General features: G+C 40.0%; 3 protein-coding genes across 5 annotated transcripts in view; 1 reads left to right on the top strand and 2 right to left on the bottom strand.

Moving 5' to 3' along the window:
* LOC129757681 (tyrosine-protein kinase Abl) overlaps nt 1–13,290 on the bottom strand; it is a 448,900-nt gene extending 435,610 nt beyond the window's left edge. Inside the window, exons 1-2 of one of the 2 annotated variants that reach the window (XM_055754964.1) lie at nt 13,108–13,290; nt 11,793–12,292 (exon numbers count right to left, since the gene is read on the bottom strand). In XM_055754964.1, the coding sequence (XP_055610939.1) occupies nt 11,793–12,003 (211 nt within the window). In that variant the 5' untranslated portion in view covers nt 12,004–12,292; nt 13,108–13,290. Of the gene's footprint in view, nt 1–11,792 lie in introns of both variants that reach the window. The other variant, XM_055754965.1, reaches the window with a different exon arrangement.
* A 2,057-nt stretch (nt 13,291–15,347) lies between these two features.
* LOC129754889 (malate synthase-like) lies at nt 15,348–17,463 on the bottom strand. Of its 2 annotated transcripts, none has more exons than XM_055751146.1 (5): nt 17,186–17,463; nt 16,615–17,103; nt 16,166–16,554; nt 15,877–16,104; nt 15,348–15,818 (listed from the first exon to the last, which is right to left on the bottom strand). In XM_055751146.1, exons 1-5 carry the CDS (start codon nt 17,318–17,320, stop codon nt 15,422–15,424), a joined length of 1,638 nt encoding a protein of 545 aa, XP_055607121.1. In that variant the 5' UTR covers nt 17,321–17,463; the 3' UTR covers nt 15,348–15,421. The 2 variants fall into 2 exon arrangements, with proteins under 2 accessions (XP_055607121.1, XP_055607122.1); XM_055751147.1 differs by having other exon boundaries at nt 15,506–15,818; nt 15,902–16,104.
* A 425-nt stretch (nt 17,464–17,888) lies between these two features.
* LOC129751364 (myotubularin-related protein 8) overlaps nt 17,889–23,088 on the top strand; it is a 125,890-nt gene continuing 120,690 nt past the window's right edge. Inside the window, exon 1 of the mRNA XM_055746822.1 lies at nt 17,889–18,194. Within this exon, the coding sequence (XP_055602797.1) occupies nt 18,171–18,194 (24 nt within the window). The 5' untranslated portion in view covers nt 17,889–18,170. The remainder of the gene's footprint in view (nt 18,195–23,088) is intronic.

Here is a 23,088-nt window from a genome sequence, read left to right as displayed (position 1 = left end):
GTACATATATTGATTCTCAACTTAGTAAAAGGGTCGAATAAAGCAGAAGGGGTACAGAAATTATCCTTGAGGTTGAAAGGGTGAACGGAGATTCAACTCTCGAATAATTGTTCAAATTTCCCTTATTTTTGCCAGCCGTGCCCTGCAATTTATTTTTGTTTGGATCTTTTAAAGCGATACCCATTTAATTGCTCACAGTTGTGCAAAAATGCACTATTGAACATTTCATAATTTCAAAACAAAAATATAGAAAGGGGATTTCCTCAAGATCCCTTGATGTATTATTGTTCTCGAGAAAAAAAAACCATTGCACCCTACTTGGAAAAACAAAAACCTATCAGAAACGCACCAAAACAAAACGATAATAATAATAATCAGGGAACTGTGTAGAGACTCAACTATAGGGTGAGAGATTCCGTCATGTGCATTCATAGAGTAAAAACAAGCAGCACAGATGCATCATCTCCTCAATCTCCCTACGCAAACGACATTATTCTGGAACGTAATCGATAATCGTACTCCCACAACACATCGGGAACACAATGCAATCACTGCTTGCGATGCTGTGCTGACGTTTGTACAATATTTCGTTTTCCAGCGCCATGGCATTTCTGGTTACGGCAGTGTCATGCGTAGTTTTCCCCTTTTTGGTGTTGGTGTACGACTGCATCACAGATGTGCATCAGTTGTTGTACTCCGTCGTCTACGACGACAATCATCAACATCGGGAAAGGATGCCCTTTATTGGGCTCCGAAAATACGACTACATACTTTTAGAATAGTATTTCGAAAGGATTTATACGTTTAATTTATTCTAATGAGGATATAGTTCCAGTTTTGGCAAAAATCCAAAAAAAAAGCTATGTTTTGATATAATTAGATAAAAATAGATTTTTTAAGCATTAAAAAGATTCGCATGCTGCCGTTTTCCTTCGATCAAAAAACACAATTTTTGAGTTCCTCCTAGCTTTTTTGGAAGAAACCTGCCTTCATAGAATCGGAAAATTGTCTTTTTTTGCTTTTATTCCACTTCCAGCTTTCCAATAACGTCTTTGGTTGGATCTACTTTAACGATTTTAATAATCATCAAATACAGTCGAACCTGGATAAGCGAGGAATCACTATAAGCGAGAGAAATCGACAGGTCTCATGATTTTTGAGCCACAAAACCTCTACAAGTGAGAATGAATGAATGAATGAGACCTCTATAAGTGAGATTTTTTTTCTGGATAGGCAAGCTGAAGATTTATTTATCCAACTTGCATTCTCTTCGTTTACTAGCACCCCGCAATCACGGACATCTTTTCCGTTTGACTTTCTCGATCCAACCAATTTCGTCACCAGCCAATCTACAGTGCTATTTGTCCGCCTCTCTGAGACCGAATCTCGTCCATATTGGGGAGGATCCCCCAGTGTGAGGCCAATTCCTAAATCAGCCCCGCACGCTAACTTTTGGCTACCCCTTAAAGGCGTAAAAATGACCCGTTATTGAGAACCCTCGCGATCTGTCAAATAACGGGTCATTTTATCGGATCAAAATTACCCTTTATTTCGAAAAGCTTGAGTCCAGCCATAAAGGGTAGTCTTGGAACTTTGTAAATTTTTGAATTTTATTTGCGCTTGTGAAAATTTACCTCTGCAAGGGGAACTGAACTGGATGAGGAGGATTCGGTAAGTTTTTTTTTCAACGAATTTATTCTCAATCATATAAATAAAAATATTTCCCAACAGATGGTCACGGAGCCAGTTGAAGGAAAACTTCGAAAACTATGTGGGAGCTGCGGATTCGTGAAAAATTAAGCAACGTCTCTTCCAATCTTTGGCTGGTTGTAAGGTAAGCTCAAACAAAATAATTAAATTTATAGTAAAACCAAATAATACAAAATTTGAATGACTTTCAGAATTCGATTCCGTCATCATGATGAAGGTCCAACTTTGTGTGTACCCAAGCAGCCAAATTGGGACAATGAATGATACGCAAACTATTTATAAAAATTTTGCTAGTGATACTTAGTTGCAAAATAAATAACTATTATCATTAAAATGTTGGTTTTGTTTTGATTTTGATTTCCTTGCATGAAACATGATTGACCCTGTCACTTGAAACTGCTCACATCCCGCAATCGAGCTCTTTCCAAATAAGGGGTAATTTTGACCCGCTACAAGCGTTATCATGCTGAGTACCCCTTAAAGGGTAAAGGGACTTTATCCTGAAAAAGGAGTTCTCCCAGTCTTATTGAATAACGGGTCAAAAGTATTCGTTAAGGGGTAGCCAAAAGTTAGCGTGCGTAATAGAAACGCCAGAAAGGTTCCAGAATGGATGGATCCCGCTGAGAATCATGGCGAGATCCTGTTTCTATGCATGAAATCGGAAAGACCAGCCAAGCTCCCATAGAACCCGTTTATTGTGTCAATATCTCGTCGGGAAAATTGAAGGCGGTAATCCGATAGACAGTGGTACCGACTACCTGCTGAAAGTCTGGAACCCATCCCAAGCTGCCAAACTTCTGCAATAGAACCGACTTATCGATGATACCCCTATCTCTGTCGAGGAACATCCGACACTGAACTTCTGCCACTGTGTCGTCACCTGCGGTAATGCTGATGGACTAACCGACAAAGAACTTTAAAGCTTTCTTTCCGATCAAGGCGTCAGCAAAGTCTACCGATTCACTAGAAAATCAGGCGAACGCCCCAACTAGCTCAATGGTCCTCACTTTCTCACCCTCAAAGGAACTCAAAGTCCTCTACTCCATACATATACTTCGGATTTATTAGAGTTGCCACCCGACCGTACTACCCGAGACCGCTTCTATGCTACACTTTCGGAAAGAACAAGCACTCCAAAAACCGCTGTCCAAATGCTCCCATCTGTCTTGACTGCGGTTTTCCCAACTATCACAATCCACACCTTTGCCCAAATCGTCCACTCTGTATCAACTGCCGCGGGAATCATTCCGCCAAGAACAAGTTGTGCCTCGTATACAAACAGGAAGAAGCCATCATCCGCCTGAAGGTTGGCCATAAAACCATCCATACTAGGTATACGGAATTGGTTTTGTAAGCAAGGCGTCCGAGGTAATGCTAAACCATCTAGAAACACACTACAACAGCTGCGTGCGACTCATCAGCTCAGCTTTTCGCACCAGCCCAATACCCTCACTCATGGCAGAAAGCGGACAGATTCCAACGAATCCCCAATGGAGGAAAGAATCAACCGCTTCCTGCTCCAAACAACTGACGATAGTCTTCCTCCTACTGTCTGTCCCAGGTAGGGGGCCAAGATTAGAAATTGGAACGATAAACCACCCAAAGTTGACATGTCACTCAAACAACACATTCGAGCAGGAGACCCTAGAACAACCTTTTTACCTCACTTTAATCAACTGATCCAAGCCAAATACAACGACCCCCCTCGAGTATACACAGACGGGTCCAAAAGCAACTGTGGAAGGGTAGGATGAAGTATTTTTTATTATTATTATTATTATTAAATCAACAGATCATATATTGATCCAAATGATATTTAAAAATTAAGAGACTAACTACAAATACAAATCTACACTGAACTTAGAACACTAAGAATTCTTCTTCGGAAAACAACCTTCGAAACGTCAAAATCAAAATGCTCTGAGAAGCGGTTAAAAGTCTTGATGACGCCAATTATTGCAGAGTTGGCCCCGTAATTGTTTAGTCTAACAGGAACGAAGAGCTGAAGATCCCGATTCCTCAAACCACGAGGTCGGACGCTAAGTGGAAGAACTTCCAAAAGTGCGGGAGAGTCGATTCTTGATGAAAGCAGATCAGCGACGAAAGACGCACGAGTGGCGGTCCTGCGGGCTTGCAGCGTGTCGATGTCGATCAGGCGGCAGCGGCTTTCGTAGCTGAGAAGTCGAAAAGGGTCTTGCCAGTTTATGTGTCGAAGGGCATACCTCAAAAAACGTCGTTGAATGGCTTCGATGCGATCAGAACCGTTTTGATAATATGGGCACCAAACCGCAGAAGCATATTCGAGGATCGATCGAACCAGACTGCAGTAAAGACTCTTCAGGCAGTAGATGTCCTTAAAGTCCATCGTCATGCGGAAAAGAAGACCCAGGCTTCTGGAGGCTTTGTCAACGATATAGTTGGTGTGATTCTTAAAATCCAGCCGCGCGTCGAGGATCACACCAAGATCTTTCACGTGTTGAGTTCGAGAGATTGCATCGCTTCCAAGGAAATAAACGGCTGAGAACGGGCGTCGTTTGCGGGCACATTTATTACGGTTTAAAGGTAGGCGATTGGCATCACACCAGGAGGCTAAGAGGTTAAACGGGTTCTGCAGGAAGTTCACATCTTCGGAGCCATTGATAGCGTAGTACAGTTTCAAGTCGTCGGCATACGCCAATTTTGGACCATCGAGAAGTTGCAGCACGTCATTGAAGTAGTTTAGGAATACTAGCGGCCCTAAATGACTTCCCTGAGGCACGCCTGATGAAGCTGAGAACTGCCTGGAAAAACAGTTACCCGTTCGAACTGTTAATTTACGTCCAGTAAGGTAACTGCGGAACCAGCCAATAAGAGATCCACAAAATCTTAAACGCGCGAGCTTTTCGATGGCAATATCATGGTTCACCTTGTCGAATGCGGCAGACAGATCGGTATAGATGGCATCAGTTTGAGATTTCTTTGCAAAACTTTCATGCACAAACGAGGTAAAGGTAAGTAAGTTAGTTGTAGTTGAGCGTTGAGGCATAAATCCATGCTGGTCGTTGGAGAGGTTGTGCTTGCAGAACATGAAAATGGGATCTAAAACCACCAATTCGAAAAGTTTGGCTAAAGGTGAAATTCCTCGGTAATTATTAACATCTTTCATCATGAACCGGGAACATGTAAGCTTTTTCCACAGTGAGGGGAAGGTGGCCTGGTCAAGCGAAGCTAGGAAGATAAGCCTGATAGGAGTCAGCAAAGAAGGCATAAAACGCTTCAGGAAGGTAGCTGGTATCCCGTCCGGGCCCGTAGAGAAGGAGTTTTTGAGCTTAGTGGCTGCTTTAGAGATGGTTGTGTCCTCGACTGTAATACCGTTTAAAGAAAAGCCAGTTGGTGAAACACTCCTGATGGCACAGTTCAGTTGGTCGTCGGTTATTGAAGATGTTTCAAAGGTGCTCGAGAATTTATTGGCAAAGAGATCGCAGATTCCGGAGTCAGAGTTCGCCATGATGCTATCCAGGAACATGCAGAACGGTGTTCCAGGTTCATTCCGCTGATTCTTGACGTGATTCCAGAAGGATTTTGGGCTAGTCTTGAGATTTTGCTGAATTCGACTAAGATGGTTTTGATAGCTACGTTGACAGGCTTTTTTATAGGCGGAGTTGAGTTTGCGATATTCTTCCTTGGTAAGCGGAGATTTGTGCTTGTTGTAATTTCGTAGGACGCGCCTTTTTGTCGCTTTCAGTTGTCGTAAAGCTGCTGTAGCCCATGGAGTCCTAAGATTAGCATTGGCGGTGCGTTTCGGTACATGACGGTCGATTGCGTAGTTGAGGATGTGCGAGAAAGTTTTGGCTGCAGCATTAGGGTAAGCTAGTTCGAGTTCGGAGTCCCAGTCTATAGTAGCCAGTACGCGAGAAATGATATCGAAATCGGCGTTCTTATAGTCCAAGTAGAAGGGTGTGAGTTTATCAGCGGGGTTACACAATCTAGATATTAAATGTAACCGGTAAAGCCGGGTGATGAGGGCCTACTTTAACTAGCGGTGCAGGTGCTGATTCGATAGTTGGTAAACGGAACCCGTCATTAGCGAAGCAAAGATCAAGCATCCGGCCGTTCTCGTTTACAACACTGTTGATCTGACGTAAGGTTGCTGTACTCAAAGAGTCTAGAATAATGTTCGAAGAAGCCGAAAAAGTAGAACGTTCAGGATCAGGATACAGGAAGCTAGCTTGGCTGGAACACCACTTTAAACTTGGCATGTTAAAATCGCCTAAGACGATTATGTCATCTTCTGGAGCACAGAAAGAGCTAATTTTAGAGATGCAGCGTGAGAATGATTCAGCTAAGGTAACGTCTCTCGAACGATCAGGAGGCAAATTGAAATATAGTACGCCAACGTAAAGCTTCCGGTCGACGAGTACGATACGGAACCACACCATCTCAAGATTATGCCAAGATTCATCATCGATTGGCATAGCTCTGAATTTGGACCTTACGGCGAGTAACACCCCACCACCTGTGGTCTTTCTGCTATTACGGGGGCTACGATCGCAGCGGAACACTGAATAATCGGATCCAAAGATCTGGTTGGAGAGAATGTGATCGTTCAACCATGTTTCGGTGAAGGTGATAATATCGTAGCAGGAATATGAAGTAGCGAGCAGATAATCAGTCACGCAGGAATTGATACCACCGACATTCTGATAGTAGATGTTGATGAAATCAAGCGGTTCTGATGCCGATCTGGAGCCATTGTCACTGAAATCACGCGGTATTTATGAAGAAGTCTCTAGTAGGAGCCATGGATGTTCCTGATACATGTTCTGTATTCAGTACCGGAGCATTTGCCCTGTTCGCAGCCATAGAAAGATCGGAGTCAAACTCCGTCATCTTCTCCGGCTCTGCATGTGTCTTGGACAGCCGTAGCCGTCGGCAACATCAAACACGGCTTGGTGGTCGAGTGGTTAGCGTGCTAAGACGGTAATCGCTGGTCCACTGATGGTATGGGTTCGATTCCCATCTCGGTACTGGGTGTTTAATGTTAATCTTAAGTTGTCTACGTAATTTATTCTGTCTGTAAACCCTAAATAGGCTTAGACGGTGTATGTCTTTTAAAAAACACCCTTGGATCTATACCATTTCCAAAAAAGTCCCCCATCGAAAAATTACACTGTGGCCGATGTGAGCTACGAAATTAGATTTTTCATCTACTTGACTCCTAAGAGTTTAACCTGATGTACTTTTTCGATGGCACAACCACCGATCATCAAGTATAAACACTCCCATTCTGCCATTACCAATAATCATTAATTTCTGTTTTCCAAAATCTGCAGTATATTATCTAAATCAGCTTTTGCTTTTTGTAGAATAAGCTCTCAATCACTCCACTGGAGTAGGAAACTGTAGCATTCGTTAGTAGTTTAAAACGGCCGTACTGTAAAGCATTGTTTCATGCCATTGATGAACATTAAGCCTGTTCAACAGGCAATTGAAATCGGTTTCAATCGATTTCGATTGGTAAATTGTTGTTCACTCAGCCAATGTTGTGATCGAAACTAATCCAATTGACGTTCAATGAAGCCAATCGAAGTCGATCGAAACCAATCGAAATCGATCAAGCTCGAGAGCAGGATTCGTTTCTATCGGTTTCAATTACACTAACACACATGCAGTTGCTTACTGTCAAAAACAGCTGGTTTGGTTTGTTGTGACTAATTTTTGATTGTTTCTTTGGGAGCGGTGTTCTTTGTGGGTGCTGGAGTGGGTGCTGTGCGAGTTAGCTGAGTCGGTGGTGCAGTGCCAGTCGTGCTGAGTCGGTGCTGCTGTGCTAGCCATGCTGAGGTGGTACTGTGCTGAGTCGGTGGTGCTGTGCTGAGTCGGTGGTGCTGTACTGAGTCGGTGGTGCTGTGCTAGCCATGCTGATCCGTTGGTGCTGTGGCAGTCATGCTGAGGCTGTGGTGCTGCTGTGTGAGGCTGTGGTGCTGCGATTCGGTGATTCGGTGGTGAAGTGTTTGAAAAGTGTTTGGCAGTTGCTGCAGACAATAAAAAACTGATTTGGTGTTTCAAAAGTTTCGTTGCTATGGACCGTGCAGCTGCTAGTGAAGGTGTTGTCGGTCAATGTGGCGTCGGTGGTGCAGTGTTGAGAGAACAATTAGTGTAAAAAATTAAAATAAGTTTTTAATAAATAATGTAGATAGTACAATTGAAACTTAATAAACCTTTCTTTTCATATTCTAAATCATATCTAAATTATATCTGCCCTAACTTTCCTGCCCCTACTTTCTTCGGATACTGATTCGAACCAAAATCATCACGTGATTTCAGAAGTTGGCCCAATGCTCCTCCCATGCTGCGTCGTTTATTCATTCCGTGTCGCTTTCAACGCAGTCTTCACCCTCAATTACAAAAAGCTTCCTCACGCGTGTTGTCGCCTTGAGCGCGGACTCAGAGACCTCGGTTTGGCTTTGACCATGAGCAGTACCTCCTTTGTGGCCAGATCCCGCAACTTCTAGGAGATGCCAGTGCAAAGGGCTTCGTTCAATGCCGCTAATGACTTGGGGCAGGGTCGTCGGGCTGGTGTCATGTTTATTAAGAATCGATAAATCATTAAAAAAAGGTTTTTTTCATTTAATCAAGTAAAAACAACAGTAACAGACGATTGCTATTATAATTTTCATTATTAAATAAAGCCCGAAATCTCCAAGTACACAGCTGTATAAGAAAATGACAGTAAAAGCAGCGCTTTAGTATTAGTGTCTGGCTGTTCATTCAGCAGCCTGATAGAAATCGATCGAAGTCAATTGGAAAAACAGCTGATCAACTGTCAATCCATTTCAATTGGTTTCGATTGAGTTCTGTTGAACACACCTATTATAAATAACATTGGACCCAACACACTTCCTTTGGGGACACCTAAGTTATTTCTGTGTATCGTGAGTAAGGTGCACCAAATTTTGTGCTTTGCATTCTGTTATCCAAATAATTCTTGTTTATAACGCGGGTTTCAGTAATGGAATAGAGTTTTTGTTTAGTTGTTTGTTTTGTTTGTTTTATTATAGAGGCTTGCTGGGTAGATTTTTGTTTATTCGTATTCTAAGCAAGGTCTTCACATAACTGCACTCTACACTAGCGATTGCTAGTTCCAACAGCGATCGTCAATAACTTTTAACTATTTTTAAATCAGTTTTGATCCGTACCATTGATACCAACTCTCGCTAACACACCTATCAGCAATAACCGATCAATCCCTTTTACAATCCAGAAACAAAACAACTGTGTAGCAAAGTTATACCCTTTCATACTGTTCATGATTTCATGCAACTCTCGGCTTTTCATTGATTCAAATGTTCAAAAATGTGTCATTTAAAAACCAGGCGAGTCAAAATGGAAAAAAATGGTCCATTACCCAAGATACACAGAAGTTCCTAAAAAGTGCTGTTCGGTAAGTTCATAAAATTTTCGTAGGAAAATACGTTGGCTTACAAGTTCAAGACAATTTATTTCGAACACTTCCTTGGCCCATCAATCAGGAGTAACGTTAAAAAAGGAGCATTTTTGCCACTGAAAGCATTCTATAAGTAGTACATTTCGATTTAGAGTCATTTTCAATTTTCTCAAACCCAGAGAAGCAGAGAAGCTTCTTTTGTTACAAAATGAATAATTTTTTTTTTTTTTTTTTTTTTTTTTCATGCGGCAGCTTCATGAGAAATCACACGGCCCTTTTGAGGCCAAAATTTTTCACCGCGGGGGAAAGCTAGGTAAATGAAATGGGAAGGATTGGGAGGAGACCGCAATACACCGGGCGGATTAAGAATGTGTCTCATTTAAACTCCGGTTGCTTTCTGACAAGTCAAACCCTGGCGAACCAGGGCTGGGCTTACCAGTGAGCCGTATTGCGAGCGAGGGTATTTTATATCGGTTGAATAATGTGTAACACTCTGTCATGTGAAGTGAGCAACAAATATGTAGCAGCTTTAGGGGGCTAAGGTTTGTCGTGATAGTATTATTGTGTCATGTGAAGTGAGCAACAAAAAGTAGCCTTTATAGGGCTTAGGTTTGTTGTCAAAATGAATAGTATTGTGTCATGTGAAGTGAGCAACAAATAGTAGCCTTTGTATGGCTGAGTTTTGTTGTCACAGTGAAAAGTATTGTGTCATGTGAAGTGAGCAACAAATAGTAGCCTTTGTAGGGCTGAGTTTTGTTGTCACAGCGAGTAGTGTTGTGTCATGTGAAGTGAGCACCAAATAGTAGCCTTTGTAGGGCTGAGGTTTGTTGTCACAGTGAATAGTATTATGTTGGGCCCTACCTATCACCTAACCTTACTCGATTCAAAAACTTTGAGCCCATGATAGTTTTCACTTGAGATTAGCATAGATTGGCGTATAAAAATATTTCCAAACGGGTAAGTCTTTAGAGATTCAGAACAAATGGGTGACTACTCTGTAATTATATTAACAACTTGGATACCCTAAAATAGAATCTCGATTAAAAGGTATTTATCACTGCATCAATTGTAAAAAATCTACGTTACACAAACAAGAAAAATAATTGATTAATGATCGAACAGGACCATACTACTAATGACAATGCTGTCCTTCTAAAGCCTCATCGCTAACTCTAAACAACTTCTCAGAACAACTTTCCTCAATCTGTTTTGGTTGAAATAAATTACACTCCTATTTTTAATTCCCAATATTATTTTCCTGGACTGCCTTTTTATTATTGTTTTTCAAAATCATAACATCTTTCTTCGACTTCCTTTGTTGAATTTCAAGCCTAACCGAAAAATGGGCAAATCTACCAGAAAGCGTTGAAACGAGAAAGAATTATTGTTAACAGGAAACTGTCCAAAAAGCATTCTGATCCAATAAGCCTCTAGTTTTTGTAAAATGCTTGATTTAAGAATAAGCCTTCGAAATTCATAAACCGCAGATGCACACTTACTAGAGCATTGGGGAGGCGAATACTACTACCTGTATCTTGCCTAGTAACATATTGAACAGTTATTAACCTGTGACCCATTACAGTCTAGGGTACGGGGACACACCTACCGAATACCGGACCTGAAATATAAAATTTTATTAGAAAAATTGTATGAAACATTATATCAGGTCAAACAATCAATACTGATCGGACCATATTGAACACTGGTAAGACGTTCGTTTAAAGCCGTGGGGCCAACACGTAGGTTCCGTTTCACTGGTATTCGTCAGTGATCCGTTCGTGCTCGCAAGATCTGGTGTGATATTATCTCTATTCGATTCTTTAAGATCTTGCGCGTCAAGGCATACCCATTTATATCAAAGTGATATAAATGAGCCTCTTACCACGCCCACGGAATTTTCTCAAACCCAGAGAAGCAGAGAAGCTTCTTTTGTTACAAAATGAATAATTTACATACTTAATCGAAAATCAAAATCGTATATGCTCTTTCGATTGGATTGATACCATTTCCGGGAGAGATGCTCTCGTCAGTCAGATTCACCCACCCTACACAGATTGCGTGTACGGACATCAAAATACGCAAAAGGAGAACATTGAACAAACATCCTCTGTCTAACCAAACGAAGTGCGCACATGCACAGCCAAGGAATAAAATAAAACTTCACAACCAGAGTAGAAACGAAAATGAATGAAAATTGCAACCGATGCATGCAGTAGAAGTTGTGTGAACAGCTCAAAGTTCCAAACCCATAAGAAAGATTGCGTTCCCATGTTTCGGCCGGTCTAAACGTGCTTCAACACGATGGGTCCTGAAGTTTTGGTCAAAGTATCTCTTAATCGTGCCCGTTGTTTTCGATAGAACTTTCTTAAGGAGTAATTTAAAAATCTGAATTGAAAATAAAAAAGTCCCTGAGATGAATTAAAAAATTCTCCTCAAGCGGAATATTTTTAGGATAAATTATAAAAACAAATCAATTTAAAGCGGATCCATTGAATACATATTCGACTACAAGTATTGTAGAACCATTTGCTCGAGTAAGCTGATAAGGATCTGATAAGAGGTTCAAATCTGCGATTGGTGTTTGTTTGTTATTTAACTTTTTATCAGAAAAAAACTGCTTCTTTCACAAGAATGGAAGCAACTTGAATCATAAACTTACCACTATGTTCCGTGAAAATGTTGGACCCCAGTATACGCGAATCTTTCGGCACCCGAGGCTTGTTCCGGCTGGATCGAATGGAGCTTCCAGCACCGAGCGAGGACGCTGAACCGATCCCGGCTCCAATGGTGCTGCCACCGGTTCCTCCTCCTCCCGTTCCAGCTCCTCCTCCGCCAGCCGAGGAACGTTCCTTCACTTGTTGTGCTCCCATTTTGCTTCTCCTCCACTCTTCGCTTCCACGGCTTCGATTGTTCCCACACACAACCCGACCTAACTCTGGTGGGTGCCGGAAGAAGGGCACCGCGTCGTCACCAGCTGCTTCTTCCCCTTGCCCCCCTGATACTTTTCAATTTTGACACTCCCGAGCAAGTCCCTCCCTAGCAGCAGATTTGGAACTTCATTTTTTGAAACATTCCCCGGAAATTGGGCACAGGAACGCGTCGAGATTTTTCTTCTTCCAAGGCGGACAATTCTCCTGTAAACCGCACAATCTTCACTTCCTTTAATTAAATTTAGACTTCTTTTGCTGCCTTCTCCTGGCTTCGAAAACCTTCGGAAGAACACGAATCACACACACCAAAGCACCAGGAATTCTTCTTTCTCTGCCATCCACACACGAAAAATGGCCAAACCAGAGCCGGAATCACAAGAGCAGCAGCAGCAGCTTTTCTTTTCCCTCTTTGTCGTGTGGTTTCTGACTTGGATTCTTTTTTTTTTTGCTGCCTTCCTTTCTTCCTTCTCGTATTCCTCCCTCTGGTTGACTTGACTGGCAGTCGAAATCAAATCGAAGGCAACCTTCCGTGTCTGGAAGCGAAGCTCGCTACCCACTTTTTTCGGGGGAGCTTTTGGAGTTGGATTAACCCGATTCCAAATGATGAACACCGAACCAAGAAATACTTTTCACCCCCCTAGGGAACCTAACGGAATTGTCTTTCCCGATCTGATCTGAACCAGGTCTGGAACACTTCCTTCGACCCTTGTTATCTCGTTTAATTTCAAACAAGCTTGCCTTATACCGAAACCATTAAACTACCCAATCTCACACAGTGAATTATTCTGCTTCCGAGTCGCCGAACCCCAAATTCCATCCACACCCGTCCGTGGCGAGTCCCGGCGGAAGTCCAAGATGGCAGCCTCTACGGAAAACGCCTCTCACTTGTAGGTTTTTCTTCCTCTTCCATCCACTTGAATCAACACCCAATATTCCGGAACAACAGGGCCCCAAAAATTAAATATGGTCGCACAATGCTTCAGCCACAAATTCCAGGCCGAACCAACCCAAAGTTGGGGCCACCACTTTTTTTTCTATACTCACTCGGCGCCGCAACCTCGAAACAAGTTCCAAGCAGCAGCCAGAAGAATTCTTGCTTGCAGCAGTTAGTTCCTCTCACCATACACAAAAAAAATCGCGACTACTAAACTGGTCAAAAGAGCCACACCAGACCACCAGGAAAATCTGTACGTCCTCACGGTTCGCTTTTGCTTCGCAGACTCGCTCGACTCGAGTTTCAAATTTTGTGATTTTGCGAAGCTGCGCTGTTTGTCGCTGACTTTCTTGATGAGTTACCCTGGGCGTTGGTGGTAGGGAAAAAGAGACAACCTACCGCGGGGAACTCATTTTCCTCGGTTGCTCTCTTTTCCTCTCTGGAAGTAGGCGCAAGGTTTCTCTATGTTTAGTATGCAGGTGCAGCAGAATTCCGTAAAAAAACGCTGAGTGCTGTCGCTGACTTTTGACAGCGAACACTTGGATGAATTCACGACTCGTTTTCATTTTTTACGTACACTCAGAAATGAAAATAATTTAAAAATATTTATTATTGAAATTTCATTTGAAGAAAGAATCAATGTTTTTTTTTAAATTGTTGAAAAAAAATTTACTAACAACTTTCAAAATAGAAATCAACTGTGATGTAACGATATTTTTCAAAACATGAACAAAAGCTAGCGGACTAGCATCTGTATCAGAAAATACCTGAGTCCCTTTTGTGGTAAGAGTTCGCCAAGCCTGTTAACTGCTTATGCTCTTTTAAAAGCTTATGACTACTCATATCCACATTAAATCATGGAACCCGAAATGTTTCATACATTTTTGTGAGTAATGATCGATTTGAAATTCTTAGAAATTTTCGCTTATTTAATTGAATTTCAATGAAGTTTAATACATTTCGAATTCCATGATCGCAGACGTGGCTCAGTTATAGAATTAGTTCCACATCGCCAATGTTGCTTCTCCGAGATTATCCGAGCGAAGGCAACAATTTTGAACAAAGGTCGAAAGAATTTTGCCTGTGACTGGCAGTACATCCACAAGGCCCAAAACTGATGCTCTCTCTTTTATCATCAATAACAGCGCCGGCCACGTTCTAGTAGTCAATAGATAGTTTGGAAAAGAGAGAAAGGGATGAAAGATATAACTTTGCGCCTTAGGATTGAGGTCACCGCTGCATCCAACTAAATAATTTTGTTAAGGAGAGTGGAATATGATCTGATGGAGACACTTTTGACTATGTTTCAATCTAAAAGAATAAACCTAACATTCTCCTGTACTCCTATTTTTGTGCAAAACGTAAAAAACTCATCTCCTTTATACCACTGACCATACTGACTGGACACTCGATTTCGTTTTCTGGATATTTTTTCCAGAAAAAAAAAACAAAAAAAATCATTTTTCTAACAGTACGCAATGCCGATTCCAGAGTGCGCATCGATCAATTTGAAGAAATGCTATCCCAGTTAGGAAATGCCACCCAACTTTAAAAATAAAATACGCAATTTCTACGATAAAATCGGGCTAAACAGGACCATTTTTCCTACAGGGCATTTTTTGTCAAATTTTTCAGGTTCGCCACCTGCCGTCGGTATTGCGAACCTGCAAAAGCTGACAACAAAAAATTAGAAATTAGAAACTCAATTAGAACTCACCGCTGTTATTTGCAACATTTTGGAGCACTTCAAGGAAAAAAGAAATTCTCAACACTTTAAGTAAATCATCTCGATTTTTTAATGCAAAAAAAGCATGGAATTTTTTGGATTGCTATTCAGACTTCATATTAGAGATTTAGAATTCAGATTCATATTTGAACTCAGATTTCATATTTGGATTTGATTTCACATTTCAGATTCAGATTCAAAATTAAGATTTCAGATACAGAATATTCAGATTTTAGATTCAGATTTCAGTTTCAAAATTTCGGATTCGGATTTTAGATTCACATTTTAGAGTTAGATATCAGATTCAGTTTGAACATTTAGATTTAAATTTCAAATTCAGATTTTAGATTTAGAAAAAAAGACTTCAAATTCCTGGTTCAGATTTAAAATCCATATTAATTTGAAGAATTCAGATTTGGATGAAAATTCAGATTGCAGATTTGGATTGCAATTTCAGATCAGATTTCAAAACCCGATCCCAGATATTAAAATCTGATTTCAGATTCAGATACTGATTCTACATTCAGATTTGAATTTAAAAAGATTATGAAGAAAGGTCATTTAATTGAATACACTTTAGGGGAGAATTTGTTAAAAATTTAAAGCATAAATTTATTAACGAGTCCAACTAAACCTACCCCATTTTAAAACTACCATTTTTAACCCCAAACTATTTGTTTTCTACTTAGGAACCAACTTTAGAGTTTCGACTCCAACCCATCATTTTTGTTGTGCAACGTCCTAAACTTATGACTATCATTGAGGAATGTAGTGATGTACTCGATGTAATTCCTAGCAGAAATAATTTCTAGCAGCACAAATTTCGAGGATAGCAACCGCTTCCGGTCCGGAATCGAGACGCACCACGATTTATAGGCACGGGAAATAATGGCATCCAGCATCGAGTAAACCAGGGATCGGGTCACGACGGCGCCCGGTTTGTCCTCGATAGGGGTCTTGTGCCGAATCCATTGCCAGATTTGGGACCGGGATATTTCAGCGGTGGCTGAGTCTTCCACGGCTCCGTTGAGGTAGAAGACTCCGGAACCGGTGTACCAATGGTAAATGAATAGAAGAGCAACGGTGATGTTGTTGCTGCGAAGAGAATATTTTAGTCGGGAAAAGTTGAAATGAACGTTAAAAGTCTTATTACTTCAGTCCTTCTAGCGTAACACCACCTTGAGGAATTTTAACCAAACTGGAAGCAGTAATGTGATCGACATTTGGTATGAGTTTTATCTGATTATCAGCTGAACATTTCTTGTTCCAAAGTTCATTGATGGAATCGACAATTCTCAAATCGTAGACCATAAATCCGTCGACTCCGGTTTCGATTTCGACACATTTAGCCAATTTCACACTTTCAATGATTTCCTGAGTTCTGGAAATAAATTTGATGATAAAATTGGTCCTAACTTAAAAAACCATTTAGTAAAACTAACAAATTGCCATTACCCTTGCCGCTTGGTAACAATTTGGCCGCCATGCCTCCCGTTGCCAGCGCTCCTCGCCGGTGACAAACGTTTATCAGCAGTTGCATGTAGTTTCTCAAAAACGGTTGACCCATGTTCACGTATTTGTTCCTATCAGGAATCAGGAAATCTTTGTGATCACCGAATTTTGCAATTATACTAGCCGAATAGTCCCAGATGCCACAGTTGAGACCGATGGCGTGTTCTTTCAGGGAGTAAAGCACGTCTTCCATCTGGTAGGCTGCCAGGATATTTTCAATCAGAACACAAGCTTTGATGGAATTTTTCGGTAGATTTAGGCGGTGCTCAGTCCAGGTAAAAATTTTGTTCCACAACTGGGTTTCGATGGGGTCCTCAATCTAAAAAGATAATGATATTAGAATTGCATCAATAGAAAAACAAAAAAAGGAAACTTATACCTTGGAAAGATAGAAGAACGGCCCAACTCCGAGATCGGCCATCAGCTTAGCATTGTGAAACATCAAGATAGCAAAGTCAAAAAGCGGTCCAATCACCTCTTTCCCATTGACCATGCAGTGATGTTCGATCATGTTAAAAGCCCTGGGTCGCAGCATCAGCACCGGACAGGAGCAAATATCTGCCGGAGCACCAGGCAGTGCCCCATGCACAACTTTTGTGACATTATAAAGTCCCTGGACAGTATTGCGCCAAGTCGGACAATGACCATCGTCGAAATCCACCTGTATACCCTGAACCTTGGCATACAAGCTGTCGATAAAGTAGGCCGTATTGGCAGGGCTAACATCACCTAGGTCCAGCTTCCGGTTTCGCAAACGCACCGGCAGATCTTCAACTTTCCATTCCAAATCTTCGCTAGTGTTTTTAAACTCCGGCCTCCATTTGCCCTGCCTGATGGATAGATTCCGCTCTAATCTACATTTTAGAAGCTGCGCGCAATGTTGTTGTTCGTGCATTGATAAGATATCTCGATTATTGTTATGAGCTTATCAGACGAAATCGTACACTTACCTCTTCAACCTGATGATCGAATTCGATGCAGAGGTCTTGCAAAAACTGAAGGGCACCTTCAGTGAAGATTTCGTCGTAAGCTTGCTCCAACCGATGCGGTGATTTTTCTATTCCGATGTTTTTATGTTGCACCATTTTTTAATGGAAGGTTTTTTTTAAGAAAACTGTTCAGTCCAAAGATGTTTGTGCGTATCTTTTCTGCCTTGTTTGAACACTTCTGTGACTTATCTGATACTGAATGGTCGACAGAGTCAAGAAGTGAAACGAAAATGATAAAGCGGTTTATGTTGAATGAGCGACTCGCGTTATCAGCTGTTGTTTGCTTCATTCAAAAACTTGGTATCCGAATTATTGAATCACTCATTCACTATAGTGGGTCACTCTAAGAATTGAGAGTTTCGGACGATCCGAGAGTTACCATGGCTAACATGCGCCTGTGGTCGCAAACTATTCCAAAATTTATTTTATTTTGTTTTTAGCTTATTACTAAACACTTTCATGATTATGGAATATGGAGATTCTTTTAAAAATCAAGAAAAATTTAATCTTTTCCAGTCAGCAGTTATTGTGTTTTTATTTATTCATGACGTTCGATTAAAATGTGAAACCTTTTTTGCTGTAGTTTCCGCTAAAATTTCCGCGAACAGCTGGCAAATGTCAAATTTGTGGAAAAAGTTTTGACGTCTTCTCTTTCCCGTTTTTGTTTTCGTGTTGATTGGTGAAAATTGCATCCTTTCCGTGGTTCGTTCCCTAAAAAGTGAATTTTTCGGTGTTTTTGTCCCAAATTTAGCCCGGACAACTGTGACCGTAAAGTTAAACGCGTCGGGAAACTTTTGTAAACTAAGAGATAAGTGTTTTGCAATCGTTAAGGCCCCGGAGTGCTGTGTATTTTGGATTTTGAAAAGTGCTTGCAGCTGCTGTCGTCCAGAGAATTGCTGCTCCTTGTTATCAGTGTATACGGATCGATAGATATTTATCAGCAGCCATGGAGCACATCACCACACCGAAGGTAAGTTCCTTATGGATGGTAGAAATTTTTATTGTTCGATACGATTTTAAACATGACTTCTAACTAAAAGCACCAAAACCCATTGAAAGGCTAGGCTTAAAATATGATACAAGAACCTACTGGTTTGCCTCGAGACTAGAAATTTATAAATGACAAACACGATAAATTGGAAATCAAAATTGTGACCTCCGAAAGACAAATTTAAAGTAAAAATCAACATAAAAGCGAAATACTTTCTCATTTTCTTTACTGAACTTGTATTAAAAACATAAACTCAGAAATCAAGATAATGAAACCTGGACACTCATGTCGGTCGTTTTCTCCATTCGATTTCTAGAGCTCAGAGCTTTCAATATTCATAAATTTCCGAATATTCACAAATCAATAGTTCGAACACCGAAGCAGGAAGTTATAAGCAACATCGATGATTTAACCACCAAGTTCTCCGATCCTTGAATTCGAAGTTGCCAAATCTGAACTGCTCATAACTTTCTGTTTCCTCGTTGAACTTATAGAATTCTAAGCTACAAGTTTTGATATCGGGGTTTAGATTTTGGAACTCTGACTGAGATATGAAATTTCGTATTTTTCGTATTTCATAGTTAAAAAGATTCTTGCTTATTTTTCGTTTGCATTTGAAAAATTTAAAAGTCTGACTAAGTTTTAACTTTTGACATTTTATTATTTATAGATACAGACCCCGTTCGTTTTTGGCAACATACCCGAACATTTTGTGTTGCCAAAATCGAATGTTGCCAAAATGGAACGGTTTTTTTTCTGAAATTTTTTTCTCCTATTTTTACAAAAAACTATTTTTATTATCATTAACGTTATTTTAAGTCAATTTCCGACCATTTTTGGAATTTTTATAATTTTTTCTCATGTTTTTGATACATTTTGCACTAATTTTGTTTTGTATAATCTTTGTTTTTCTTTGTCATTTTTGCAGTTTTTGTCATTCTTCATCATTTTTAAGTTGATTTTATGATTTTTAATCTTTTGTTTGTATTTGTTTTTGATTTTTTTGAAATTTTTATCTTTTTGTAATTTTTGAGTACTTTATAATTTAAAAAAAAAATTGTTTTTCTTTGTCATTTTTGCAGTTTTTGTCATTCTTCACCATTTTTAAGTTGATTTTATCATTTTTAATCTTTTGTTTGTATTTGTTTTTGATTTTTTTAAAATTTTTATCTTTTTGTAATTTTTGAGTACTTTATAATTAAAAAAAAAATTGTTTTTGTTGTTGTATTCTATCACCATTTCTGAACCTGAAAACGTATGTTTGGTGTTTGTCAAAATTATATTGGTCCTGTTATAGAAAAAACTAAAAGGTAATGTCGCTGCTAAAAACCGTTCGATTTTGGCACATGTGCCAAAATCGGATGTTGCCAAATTCGAATGTTGCCAAAATCGAATGTTGCCAAAAACGTCTGTACTATGAAAAACTGGAAGAAATTTTGAATAATTTGGAAAAAGGTAAATTCATCAAAAATTTTGTAAATTCCTCTTAATGTTTAAATTTTCAAAATTCTACGTGCATATTTAAATTTTTCAAGATTCACATATAAAAAAAACATATTTAAAAAAAAAATATGAAAAAAAAACGAGAAATTGGACTTCTTTAAAAATATTGAAAATTTTTCAAAAGTAATGAAGAAATTGGAGAATTTTAAAGGGTTTTTTTAAAACGATACATTTAGATTTTTATGGACTTGTTGCAATTTTCCAAAAAAAAAAAAATCATATTATTTGAAGTTTTTTTGAGGTTTCGAAGAATTTTAAAAGTTTCAACAAAATTCTGTATTTTTTTTTTTTGAAAAGTCAAAAAGCCTTGAAAGTTTTTTAGAATAATTATGAAAATGTACAAGATTATTAAAAATTCTTCAGAAATGTTAAGATGTTTGATGGTTGAAAAACTCAATTTAAATTTAACATTTTTCTAAAGTTTTATTAGGTATAAGGTAAAAAAAGTTTACCGAAGTTTCATAAAACTTCGTACAATTTTGGCTTATTTTGTAAAATAGATTTTTACTGAATAGTTTGCGATCGGCGATTTAAAACAACCTTCGAAACTGATTTCACAATTTTTATAAATTAATAATTGTGGAAATTTATGTTCCGAATTATTTTTCTAATATTTAAGATTTTCTAGAAGTTTGGACCGTTTTATACTTTTTCGGCTTTTAATAACTGAGAATGATTTCACTGTTTTCTAAAATAAAGAAAAAATTTCTTGTATTCTGGGGATTTTTCAACAAATTTTTAAATTTAAAGTGAAAAATTAAGAAAATTGTTGAAATATTCATAAATTAAAAAAAAATTTCAAAATGACTTGATAGTTTAAAATATGTTCTTCGATATTAGATTAGATTAGATTTATTTAGATTAGATTTATTTATTGCGTACATCAATAGTGGGTTTTTGAAAGGGTGTTCCCAGCGAGCAAATAGATGCTCTTTTAAAGGAACACATTGTTGTTGATGTTATTTAATTGGTTTTACATAATTTTTAGCTAATTTTTAACTCGATTTATGCTTAAGCGAAGTTGTGGTAGCGGCGATATGTTGAGGCGATGGTGTGGTGAGGCGGTGGTATGTTGAGACGGTGGTGTGATGAGGCGGTGCGGTGGTGAGGCGGTGGTGGTCTAGGCGGAGAGGTGAGAGATAAGAAGAAATATACAGATGTATTAGCGTGGCAATTGACTTGATTCAGTGGAGGTAGCGGCTGATGTGTTGCTTGCAGGATGAGGTCAGTTGAATTTTGAAGCGATGGATTGACGAGGTTTGCTTCAAATTTTCTGGAAGTCCGTTGTACACCGTGCTGCCGAAGTAGCTCAACTTCCTTTTGCCAAATTCGGTATTGACTCTGGGTAGCCGGATGAGATTGGCCTGTCGCGATGCACGTTCCGATGCCACCCGTTGCAACACGGTATTGTGGTGTGTTTCTGGGCACGTCAGTATTCTATGTATGAACGTTATGCTCTGGAACTCCCGAAGCCCACGAATGGGTAGAACTGAATCCTCGATGTCGTTGTATAGCAATACTGATGGGTACAGGTAGGGCCTCCTATGGACAGCTTTCAACGCTCGATTCTGCATGCATTGAAGTTCTCTCAGACGACTTCTGGCAGCGTTTCCCCACAGCGAGACCAGGTATTGCAGCCTCGAATGGAAGAGGGCAAAGTACAGCTTCTTCAACCACGCAGTCGGAACGAAGGAAGAGACTTTCCATAGGGCACCGCAGACTGGAGCTAACTTTTTTTTTAGTTGCTCAATGTGTGCACTCCATGTTAGGTTTTCGTCCAGTACTAGGCCCAGATATTTGAAGTCCTTGACACGATGGATTTCAGTGTTCGTGATGCTTATACATGGCAATTCAGGAATCGGTCGACGTCCGGAGTTGAACAACATGTATGTTGTTTTTGTTGTGTTCAGAGAAAGCAGATTGCAGTTGAGATACTCGTTTAGGAGTAACAGGTCACTATTCATCCAGTGGGCTATTTGTATGGGATCGGGGCTGCTGTAGGAGATCAGGGTGTCGTCGGCAAACAGGCGAGGTGTTCCTTGCAGTTGTAATTTTGAGAGGTCGTTTATGAACACCAGAAACATAAGAGGCCCTAGGTTGCTTCCTTGCGGAACTCCAATGGTAAGCATTTTGTTGCTGCTGTTAGTGCCACACCAAGAAACAAATTGTTGACGGTTTGAGAGGTAGTTTTCCAGCAGATGTAGGGCAGGTCCCCGTATCCCGTTTATTTCTAGTTTTTTTAGCAGTAGCTCATGATTGATGGTGTCGAACGCTTTCTTGAGGTCCAGAAAAAGTGCACCAGAGTAGCGTCGGTTGTCGAGATCACAGTAAACCTCTTCCAAAAGTTCTCCGGTCGCGGTGAGTGTATCGCATCCTTTCCTAAACCCGTACTGTCTGTTGGTTAATAGGTTTTGAGCTGCTAGGAAGTTCGTTAGTCTATTTGAAATCAGCTGTTCCAGTATTTTGTTCATCGTAGACAGGGTTGAAATAGGCCGGTAGTTGGATGGGTTGGATTTGTCACCTGACTTGAAGATCGGCGTGACTCGTGCTATCTTGAGAGATTCCGGATAAGCTCCAGTCTCTATGATTTCGTTGAAGACGTCCTTGAGGATCTGTGCGAAGGCTAGATGATGGGTTTTTATTGTGGAAGCTGGTATATTGTCTGGCCCTGGCGCCTTATTTGTGTTGAGATTGTTGATCAACACGACAATTTCCTCTACGGTTGCTGGCCTCATGAATAACGATGAAAAGTGAGATCTTAACGTACCAAATTTACAAATGTCCTTGTCGCTAATCAACTCCGAGGCCAAGTTGTTTCCGATGTTGCAGAAAAAATCGTTAAGGCAGTCCGCTGCTTGCAAGGGGTCATTTATGGTTCTTCCGTCTACCAAAAGGGAGGTGTTGTTTGAGCTTTTGGGGTTTCTACCTAAGATTTCGTTTAGGACTTTCCAAGACTTTTTAGGAGTAGCAGTCTGCAAAAGTTTGAAGTAATAATTTTTTTTGCACTGTCTCTTTTTTTCGTTGAGTTTCTTGGAGGCCTGTTTCAGTAGGTCTCTTAACCGTTGATCTGTGGGGTTTCGCCTACTTGCTTTTAGCAACTTATCCTTAGTTGACATAAGTTGCCAAACATCTACGGACATCCAGGGACAATGCGCCTTCACCTTGGCTTCAATGGTTATCGTTCTGGTGGCTCTATTTTTTATTTCGTTGTATTTTTCAATAATATACATTATTTTTCCGTTGGCATCCGTTACTGGAGGAATACTTAGGAGGGCAATTCCTAGTTCCGTATTCAATTGCTGCTGATTAATTATTTGTTCGTTGAGTGTTTGAATGGAGCGTGGCTGGTTAAAAAACAGTGTGGTGATAA

Source organism: Uranotaenia lowii, chromosome 3, assembly GCF_029784155.1.
Source record: "Uranotaenia lowii strain MFRU-FL chromosome 3, ASM2978415v1, whole genome shotgun sequence".
NCBI lineage: Eukaryota > Metazoa > Arthropoda > Insecta > Diptera > Culicidae > Uranotaenia > Uranotaenia lowii.
Note: the sequence above shows the minus strand (reverse complement) of the source record. Positions and strands in the feature narration are given on the sequence as shown.

Bases quoted from the DNA above. Each gene is read 5' to 3' on its own strand.
- LOC129754889 (XM_055751146.1), bottom strand. From the start codon at position 17,320: ATGGTGCAACATAAAAACATCGGAATAGAAAAATCACCGCATCGGTTG. The intron at 17,104-17,185 runs GTAAGTGTACGA...CATTGCGCGCAG, and splicing joins TCGATCATCAGGTTGAAGAG to CTTCTAAAATGTAGATTAGA. The intron at 16,105-16,165 runs GTTAGTTTTACT...ATTTATTTCCAG, and splicing joins GGCAAGGGTAATGGCAATTT to AACTCAGGAAATCATTGAAA.